Source organism: Halichoeres trimaculatus, unplaced genomic scaffold (genome assembly GCF_033239565.1).
Source record: "Halichoeres trimaculatus isolate MK-OKI-2021-1 unplaced genomic scaffold, fHalTri1.1 fHalTri1_scaffold_9, whole genome shotgun sequence".
Taxonomy (NCBI): domain Eukaryota; kingdom Metazoa; phylum Chordata; class Actinopteri; order Labriformes; family Labridae; genus Halichoeres; species Halichoeres trimaculatus.
Genome location: NW_027437188.1, coordinates 37,735,001 through 37,745,000, shown reverse-complemented (window position 1 = coordinate 37,745,000; position 10,000 = coordinate 37,735,001). Strand labels below are relative to the sequence as shown.

The 10,000-nt window shown below is 45.5% G+C and overlaps 1 protein-coding gene across 8 annotated transcripts in view; it reads left to right on the top strand.

The window, feature by feature from the left end:
* LOC141797594 (MAP/microtubule affinity-regulating kinase 4-like) overlaps positions 1–10,000 on the top strand; it is a 47,119-nt gene that overhangs the window by 28,017 nt on the left and 9,102 nt on the right. For 7 of the 8 annotated variants that reach the window (XM_074679115.1, XM_074679114.1, XM_074679118.1 and 4 more), the window contains exons 7-14: positions 524–580; positions 672–908; positions 998–1,117; positions 1,218–1,317; positions 1,682–1,791; positions 3,039–3,222; positions 3,307–3,527; positions 4,492–4,595. In XM_074679115.1, the coding sequence (XP_074535216.1) occupies positions 524–580; positions 672–908; positions 998–1,117; positions 1,218–1,317; positions 1,682–1,791; positions 3,039–3,222; positions 3,307–3,527; positions 4,492–4,595 (1,133 nt within the window). Of the gene's footprint in view, positions 1–523; positions 581–671; positions 909–997; positions 1,118–1,217; positions 1,318–1,681; positions 1,792–3,038; positions 3,528–4,491; positions 4,596–10,000 lie in introns of all 8 variants that reach the window. The other variant, XM_074679113.1, reaches the window with a different exon arrangement.

The window sequence follows — 10,000 nt, the reverse complement described above, 5'->3', positions numbered from 1 at the left end:
CCTGGCCTCACCTGAGACCTGACTTCATCTGGCCCCTGACCTTACCTGTCCTCTAATCTCACCTGCCCCTCACCTGTTAGCCCACCCTCAGCTGCTCTGATATGACCCCTGGTCTTTGGAGACAGAGGAAAGCAGACAGTGTTTCTCTTGGTGAAGGAAACTTCATCAAAGACGAGATGAAGGGCTGAGTTTGAAAAAACCAGAGGGTGAACTCTGGTTTTCCTGGTTTGACTGGGAGGAAGGAGGAAGGAGGAGGGAGGAAGGAGGAGGGAGGAAGGAGGAGGGTTTAGATCCTGATCCAGGTGTTCAGCAGAGGGGACAGGAGCAGAGATCTGAGCTGTTCAGGGTTAAACTTTGATTGTTGACTCAGAGGAGCAGCTCAGGAGCTGTTTCTCCTCTATCTCTGCTCAGGGCGTGGTGTTGGTGAAGGAGCTTCAGGCCAGAGTCTGTTCAAACACCGTGTCCTGACGTCTCTCTGTCTCTCTGTGTGTCTCTGTGTCTCTGTGTGTCTCTGTGTCCTCAGATCGTCTCGGCGGTGCACTACTGTCATCAGAAGAACATCGTCCACAGAGACCTGAAGGTGAACCCGTCGTCTCTGAGGACGTTTCTGTTTGTCTCTGCACGGTCAGGGTCTTTTTAAAAAGTGTCATTGTCTGTTTTGTCTTGTGCAGGCGGAGAACTTGCTCCTAGACGCCGACTCAAACATCAAAATCGCCGACTTCGGCTTCAGCAACGAGTTTTCAGCGGGCAGTAAGCTGGACACGTTCTGCGGCTCCCCGCCGTACGCCGCCCCTGAGCTGTTCCAGGGGAAGAAGTACGACGGCCCCGAGGTGGACATCTGGAGTCTGGGCGTCATCCTGTACACGCTGGTCAGCGGCTCGCTGCCGTTTGACGGACAGAACCTGAAGGTGAGATGATGTAAACATGATGTCATCAAACGTCTCAAAGCGTCCAGACCTCAGACTGACACTCTCTGTTTGCTCCTCATCCTGTCCAGGAGCTGAGGGAGCGCGTCCTGAGAGGGAAGTACCGCGTCCCTTTCTACATGTCCACAGACTGCGAGGGGATCCTGCGCCGCTTCCTGGTCCTCAACCCAACCAAACGCTGCTCGCTGGAGGTGAGGAGGAGGAGGAGGAGGAGGAGGAGGAGGAGGAGGAGGAGGAGGAGGAGGTTTATGTCTCTTTACTCTGAGCTCATTTTGTCTTCTTCTCCTTCAGCAAATCATGAAAGACAAATGGATCAACTCTGGGTACGACAGGGACGAGCTGAAGCCCCACACAGAGCCTGACGAAGACCTGAACGACACCAGCCGCATCGGTAGAGACACACTTCACCTCCACCTCACTGATCACTGTATTCACACGTGATGAAGGGATGAATCATCGTGGTTTGTTCTGAGCAGAGCCAAATGTTCAGAGAGGAAAGTTTAGGAGGTGAAATCAGAGCGCTTCATGTTTCAGACGTGGTGGCGAGGAGCTGCTGGTTTAAGTTCAGGCTTTAAAAACAATAAATCATCAGTCAGCTCTGATCCTGAATGTGCTGCAGACTTTAATAAATAATCTTCCTCTGGAGGTTCATGCTCACAGCCATGTTTGTGATGTCACTTCCTGCTCACAGTCATGTTTGTGATGTCACTTCCTGCTCACAGTCATGTTTGTGATGTCACTTCCTCTGTCCCCAGACGTGATGGTGGGGATGGGCTTCACCAGAGAGGAGGTCAGAGAGTCTCTGGTCAGTCAGAAGTATAACGAGGTCACGGCCACCTACCTGCTGCTGGCTCGCAAGAACGAGGTCAGACTCTCAGACCAGGTCTTTGATTGGTGGACTGTTTTTATCTGAGTGAATGAATGAATGAATGACTGAAAGAATGACTGAATGAATGAATGAATGAATGACTGAATGAATGACTGAATGAATGAGTGAATAAATGAATGACTGAATGACTGAATGAATGAGTGAATGAATGACTGAATGAATGAATGAATGAATGACTGAATGAATGACTGAATGAATGAGTGAATGAATGAATGACTGAATGAATGACTGAATGACTGAATGAATGAGTGAATGAATGACTGAATGAATGAATGAGTGAATGAATGAATGAATAATTGAATGGATGAATGAGTGAATAACTGAATGAGTGAATGAATGAATGAATGAATGAGTGAATAACTGAATGACTGAATGAATGAATGAGTGAATAACTGAATGAATGAATGAGTGAATAATTGAATGACTGAATGAATGAATGAATGAATAACTGAATGACTGAATGAATGAATGAGTGAATAACTGAAAGACTGAATGAATGAATGAGTGAATAACTGAATGAATGAATGAGTGAATGAGTGAATAACTGAAAGACTGAATGAATGAATAACCGAATGACTGAATGAATGAATGAGTGAATAACTGAAAGACTGAATGAATGAATAACCGAATGACTGAATGAATGAATGAATGAATAACTGAATGAATGAATGAGTGAATAACTGAATGAATGAATGAGTGAATAACTGAATGACTGAATGAATGAATGAGTGAATAACTGAATGACTGAATGAATGAATGAGTGAATAACTGAAAGACTGAATGAATGAATGAATTAATAACTGAAAGACTGAATGAATGAATGAGTGAATAACTGAATGAATGAATGAGTGAATAACCGAATGACTGAATGAATGAATGAATGAATGAGTGAATAACTGAAAGACTGAATGAATGAATGACTGAATGAATGAATGAATTAATAACTGAAAGACTGAATGAATGAATGAGTGAATAACTGAATGAATGAATGAGTGAATAACCGAATGACTGAATGAATGAATGAATGAATGAGTGAATAACTGAAAGACTGAATGAATGAATGAATGAATGACTGAATGAATGAATGAATTAATAACTGAATGAGTGAATGAGTGAATGAGTGAATGAGTGAATGAATGAAACTGTTAAATAAAGAAACTTGACGCTGACAGAGACGATGGAGACCAAGTTTTTGATTCTTCATTTTTCTGCTTCTCCCTCAGACCGAGACCCCTGAGTCCAGGACCGGCAGCAATCTAAGTCTAGCTCGAGTCCGACCCGGTACCATGACCAACGGGACCAGCAAACACGCCACCTCTTCGTCTGCAGCATCGTCTTCCTCCTCTGGCCACAAAACGCAGCGCAGCGCGTCCACCTACCACCGCCAGAGACGCCACTCGGACTTCTGTGAGGCTGAACGCGCTTCCTGCTGGTTTTCGTCCAATCAGACGCTCACACACTCACCGCCCTGTGTTTCTGTGCCCCCCCCAGGTGGACCGGCAGCTCCAGGGTCCACACATCCAAAACGGAGCCCCAGCGGTACCGCTGAGGGGGCGGGGCTAAAAGAGGAGCGGCTGTCCATCAGGAAGCCCAGCACCAACACGGTGGGCTCCCGTAGCATCCCCACCCCCTCCAGCCCCATGGTTAGCTCCGCCCACAACCCCAACAAGGCCGAGATCCCCGACCGCCGCAAGGAGGCCAACTCCACCACGGTAAAGACCCGGACCCAGACCCAGACCACAGACCACAGACCACAGACCACAGACCCAGACCACAGACCCAGACCACAGACCCAGACCCCAGACCCAGACCACAGGCCCAGACCACAGACCCAGACACAGACCCAGACCTAGAACAAGACCCCAGACCACAGACCCAGACCCAGAACCAGACCACAGACCATAGACCACAGACCCAGACCACAGACCCAGACCCAGACCCAGACCACAGACCCAGACCACAGACCCAGACCCCAGACCCAGACCACAGACCCAGACCACAGACCCAGACACAGACCCAGACCTAGAACAAGACCCCAGACCACAGACCCAGACCCAGAACCAGACCACAGACCATAGACCACAGACCCAGACCACAGACCCAGACCCAGACCACAGATCCAGACCCAGACCCAGACCCAGACCCAGACCCAGACCCAGATTACAGACCCAGACCCAAACCAAGTAGCTGCTCAGGTTCAGTACCTGGTCGATACTCCAGGGGGCAGAATCCTCCTGCTCATCCTAATCTTGTCTCCTCAGATTACTGCATGGTGTGCCCGCTCTGACACAGATATGATGAGGTCTGGAAACATGAACCAGCTCAGATTAGAGTCAGCTGGAGCGGTTAATCTCTGCCACATCCTGAGATCAACAAACTGCAGATTCACCCAACACGGAGGAGTCCTCAGATTACAGTTATTCTGTCAGATTAACACCAGAGAGAGGATGTGTGGAGCTAGGCCTGACGCCAGATTAACCTGAGATTAACTCTGAGATTAACCTGAGATTAACTCTGAGATGTTCAGAGGAACCAGGTCAGACTGCAGAGTCCGAGCTAAGGGGGTCAGGGGGTCTGGGGATCTGCTGTTTTGGGGGCTAGAATAATCCCACTATGTGCTCAGGCTCAGAGTTTATAACGCGTCATGTGACTGTTCTGTTTCTGATTGGTCCACAGAATAACATCCCCGCCAACGCCATGACCCGCAGGAACACGTACGTGTGCACGGACCGGTCCAACGCTGAGAGACACACGCTGCTGCAGAACGGCAAAGAGAACAGGTGAGAGGACGAGACACGAACTGGAGGTTATCTTTAATCTGCTCCATAATCTGAGGGATTAGAGTGAAGATCATAAACTGTTAGAGAGTCTCTGCTGTCCTAAAGGAAAGGCAGGAAGTCTGAGAGCTGAGGGGGAAGAAATGACTCCATTTCCCATGAGCACTAGCACCCACTGTCTTTAAGGTGTGACTCTAACTAAGGCTTCTTTTTAACTCTACCTTTCTTTGTTCAAGACAAGTTTTCCCAGGATGCAAAGCGGCGAGGTAATGTATTCATCATAGTATGAAGGTGACACCGGTTAGACGTGATGACCTCAGTTTGTGGTTTAGTTTCTGAAGCTGACGATCTGTGACCTGTGCTCTGAGACGTGTCTGTAACGTGTAACGTTAGTGAATCCTGGTTCTGTCCTACCAGAGCTCATCTACCAACTCCAACCTCACCAATCAGAGCTAACGTAACCTGGCTCTTCATTTTATTGATAGACTCTCAAGTTTGAACAGACCACTGCAGAATAACTGCTGACTGTGGGTTGGAGGCAACATTAGCACAAACACATTAACCTGGGTTTAGCCTTTAGCTCATGGTTTAGCCTTTAGCTCCTGTTTTAGCCTTAAGCTCGTGTTTAAGATTTTAGCTTGTGTTTAAGCCTTCGGCACATGTTTTGGCCTTTGGCCTGTGTTTTAGATTTTAGCCCTTGCATTAGCCTTTGGTTCATTTTTTGATTTAAGCTTGAGAAAAAAAAGCCTTTAGCTCATTGTTTAACCTTTAGTCCATGTTTTAGCCTTTAGCTTGTGTTTCAGCCTTTATCCCGTGTTTTAGCCTTTGGCCCTTGTTTAAGCCTTTAGCCTGTATTTTAGCCTTTAGTTTGTTTTCAGCTTTTAGCCCTTGTTAAAGCCTTAAGCTCATGTTGTAGCCTTCAGCTCAAATTAAAGCCTTTAGCTCACATTCTAGCCTTCAGCTTAGGTCTCAACCTTTATGCTCATGTTTTAGCCTTTAGTTTGTGTTTTAGATTCTAGTTTGTGTCTTAGCTTTTAGCTCATGGTAAAGATTTTAGCCTGCATTGTAGCCTTTAGCTCGTATTTAAGCATTTAGTTCATGTCTTAGATTTTAACTTTTGTTTTAGCTTATGTTGCAGCCCTTAGCTTATGTCTCAGTCTTAGCTCATGTTTTAGCCTTTAGTTTGTGTTTTAGCCTTTAGCTTGTGTTGGAGCATTTAGCCTGTCTTTAGCTTGTGTTTGAGCCTCCAGCTGGCATTTTAGCCTTTAGCTTGTCTTTAGCTTGTGTTTTAGCCTTAAGCTTATGTTTTAGCCTTTAGCTTGTGTTGGAGCATTTAGCCTGTCTTTAGCTTGTGTTTTAGCCTTTAGCTTGTGTTTTAGCCTTTAGCTGGTGTTTTAGCCTTTAGCTTGTCTTAAGCTTGTGTTTCAGCCTTAAGCTTATGTTTTAGCCTTTAGCTGGTGTTTTAGCCTTTAGCTTGTCTTAAACTTGTGTTTTAGCCTTTAGCTGGTGTTTTAGCCTTTAGCTTGTCTTTAGCTTGTGTTTTAGCCTTAAGCTTATGTTTTAGCCTTTAGCTGGTGTTTTAGCCTTTAGCTTGTCTTTAGCTTGTGTTTTAGCCTTTAGCTCCTGTTTTAGCCTTTAGCTCCTGTTTTAGCCTTTAGCTTGTGTTTTAGCCTTACACTCCTGTTTTAGCCTTTAACTCATGTATTAGCCTTTAGCTCCTTTTTAAGCCTCTAAATCCTGTTTTAGCCTTTAGCTCCTATTTTAGTCTTTAGCCCCTGCTTCAGCCTTTAGCTTGTGTTTTAGCCTCTAAATCCTGTTTTGGACTTAAGCTCGTGTTTTAGCCTTCAGCTCCTGTTTTAGCCTTAAGCCCCTGTTTTAGCCTGTAGCTCCTGTTTTAGTCTTTAGCTCCTGATTTAGATTTTAGCTCCTGTTTTAGCCTCTGTTTTAGCCTTTAGCTTGTGTTTTAGCATTTAGCTTGTGTTTTAGCCTCTCGCTCCTGTTTTAGCCTTTAGTTCCTGTTTTAGCCTTTAGCTTGTGTTTTAGCATTTAGCTCCTGTTTTAGCGTCTACGTCTGTTTTAGCCTTCAGCTCCTGTTTTAGCCTTTAGCCCCTGTTTTAGCATTTAGCTCCTGTTTTACCCTTCAGCTCCTGTTTTAGCGTCTAGCTCCTGTTTTAGCCTTTAGCTCCTGTTTTACCCTTTAGCTCCTGTGTTAGCCTTTAGCTTATGTTTTAGCATTTAGCTCCTGTTTTAGCGTCTAGCGCCTGTTTTAGCCTTCAGCTCCTGTTTTAGCCTTTAGCCCCTGTTTTAGCATTTAGCTCCTGTTTTAGCCTTCAGCTCCAGTTTTAGCGTCTAGCTCCTGTTTTAGCCTTTAGCTCCTGTGTTAGCGTCTAGCTCCTGTTTTAGCCTTTAGCTCCTGTGTTAGCCTTTAGCTCCTGTGTTAGCCTTTAGCTCGTGCTCTATCTTCCACCCTCCCTACAGGGTGAATCTCAGGAGCTCTTCCTGGCGTTGAGGACCTGGTCTTGGTGCTGAAACTGGTTTTGTTATCACTCATTAATAACAGAGTTAAAGCTGATAATCTCATTTCAAACCTGGATTAAAACAGACAAACATGTAAACTTTGAGCTGCTGCTGATCCAGAGTCCTCACAGGGCCTCTCCTCTACCTGGCTGCACTTCCTGTCACATGTCCCCTCAGTAATGAACCCAGCCTGAAGGAACCAGTTCACAGACTGGTTTCACTGGTACAGCTGGTCTCCCTGAGCTCAGTCTGGCCTGAGGTGATGCTCTCACTGTTTGTCTCCTCAGGAGGAGAGAGAGGGTTGTTGTGACAGATGGTTGTCTGCTCGTCAGTCTCAGAGCGAGCGTGAACCGTCTCCTCTCCTCCTCCTCCTCCTCTCTGATCACGCTCTCGTCTCTCACTTCTGTTCTGGCTGAACACTTTCATCCCTTCATCACTCTCTGTCTCTCCATCTCTCCCTCTCTCCGTCTCCGTCTCTCTGTCCCCTGAGCTCTGGTTTCTGCTCGTGTCGATCAGATGAAGTCTGAGTAAACAACATTTTTACATAAAGGAGTTCACAGTGAGCCACTCTCCATCACAGGTGGAGGTTCAGAGATGGGGAAATGAGGATGAGAGTGACAGGTGAAAGGAGGGGGAGGGAGGGGAGGGAGGGGGATGAAAAGAGAGATAAAGGGGGGAGAAGGGGGAGGAGGGGGGAGGTTAGCAGCAGAGCAGCAGGATGCGGCGATGACAGGCGTTGTGCCAACCTGACCCTCCAACAGGCTCAGAGGCCCTGTCAGTGTGATGCCATGGCAGAGTGGTTGATGCACACACACACACACACACACACACACACACACACACACACACACACACACACACACACACAGAGTCACACACACGTGAGATCAGAGTCTGATCCACATGGAGACAGGAACGAGGTCAGCGTGGACGTTAGTGGAGCCTGACGTGACTCAAGATGAGATTAAAGTCAGGAAATGGAGCAGAAAACGTTCAATCTGGAGCTTAAGAAGGAAGAAATCAGAAACGTTTGGAGCTGAAAATGTTGTTTACAGGTAGAAAAATCATCAATCAAATCCAGATCCTGATCCTGATCCAGATCCTGATCTATTAAACCATCCTGACATGTTTCCCCCACAGCGCCCCCTAATGGACAACATGTTGATGCAACAGGTAACACTGCAGGAAACTGACCACTGATCATCAGAGACACCTGAGTGACAGGTGAGCTGTGATGTCATCAGGCTGTGATGATGGACCAATGAGGATGCTGGACGTCCCTGAGCTGGATTTATCAGAGCATGACAGATTTAGAAAGTTGTTTCCTTGTTTTTGTACCCAGCTCACTGCTCTGCATGTGTTTAGGAATTTACTTCGTTTTACTTCACTTCAGTTCGCTTTACGGCAGAAAGATTGAAAGGGAAACTTTACCGTCCATGACAAACTCTTCCTCAGAGTTTCCTCCCTGCTGCACCTCTCATTCAGCTCCTCCTTTGTCAGACACACACACACACACACACACACACACACACACACACACACACACACACACACACACACACACACACACACACACACACGTCGGGCCTGGCTGTCTGGCTGGTGGCCCGCGGCTGCTTTCCTTAACGCTCTAGAAAACACCCACACAGGCTGAAGTGGAGCAGGACCATTAGACGGGTTAAGCTGAAGCACAGCCGCTGCACAGCATGATCGTTTAACGTCGATGGGAACGAGCTGCCTGCTGCAGCTGACAGCACGGGGGGAGGTGTGTGTGTGTGTGTGTGTGTGTGTGTGTGTGTGTGTGTGTGTGTGTGTGTGTGTGTGTGTGTGTGTGTGTGTGTGTGTGTGTGTGTGTGTGTGTGTGTGTGTGTGTGTGGTGGTGGTGGGTGAACACTGGTGAGCAGAGGAAAACAGAGGAGGAAGGCTGAACGGGTGCAAACCTCAGGAACCAGAGGCTCTTAATGGCAGATTTAATAACTTCTCTGTTAAACACCTCAGTGAGCTCAAACCTCATTCGTCCATCGTCACAGACTGATGACATCACAGCTCACCTGTCCCTCAGGTGTCTCTGATCCAGATGATCAGTGGTCAGTTTTCTGCATCAACATAAGCAAACTCTGCTTCAGACTGAGGAACATGTTCTCCATTAGGGGGCGCTGTGGGGGAAACATGTCAGGATGGTTTTTTAAGGGTATTTGTACTTAATGAAATCACATTAGCATTTTGTTGAACTAAATATGAATCATTTCTTGCAATAGGGCTTTCAACTTTTTTAGGTTTTTGCAATTTTATATTTAATTTTTTTATTTAATTTTTTGATGTTTTTCCAAATAAAGGGAGAAAAATCTTTTTTTTTTTGAAGATTTGGCAAGATTTTGATTTTTTTATTTTTCAAAATTTCAAAACTTTTTAAATTCTACAAATTTTTGCAAAGTATTTAAATTACTTTTTCAATTTTTTTGCACATTTTCAAAATTTCTACAATTTTTGAAAAATTTATAGAACTTTTGAAATTACATTTTTAATTTTTTATGCAAATCTTTGAGATTTTGGCAAATTCTTATTGATTTTTTTTTCACAGAGATGTTTTTATTAAATTTTCACAAGTTTATAATCCAAGTGTTAACCGTTGACAGTAAATTCATGAGATGTACAATCAGCTCAGGTTGCAAAAAAAAGACTGTCCGTACAGAGTAAGAGAAGAAGGAAAAAACAAAAACAAAAAAATAACAACACAGAACAACAACAAAACAGAGAACTTCTCAAACCCACCCACCCCACCCAGCGTCTCCGAGCCAGACTTATTCCAAGAAGAAAAATCTTATTGAAATTTTGAACATTTTGCAAATTTATGAAATTTATGACAGGACAAATTTATCAGTTTTTTGAAA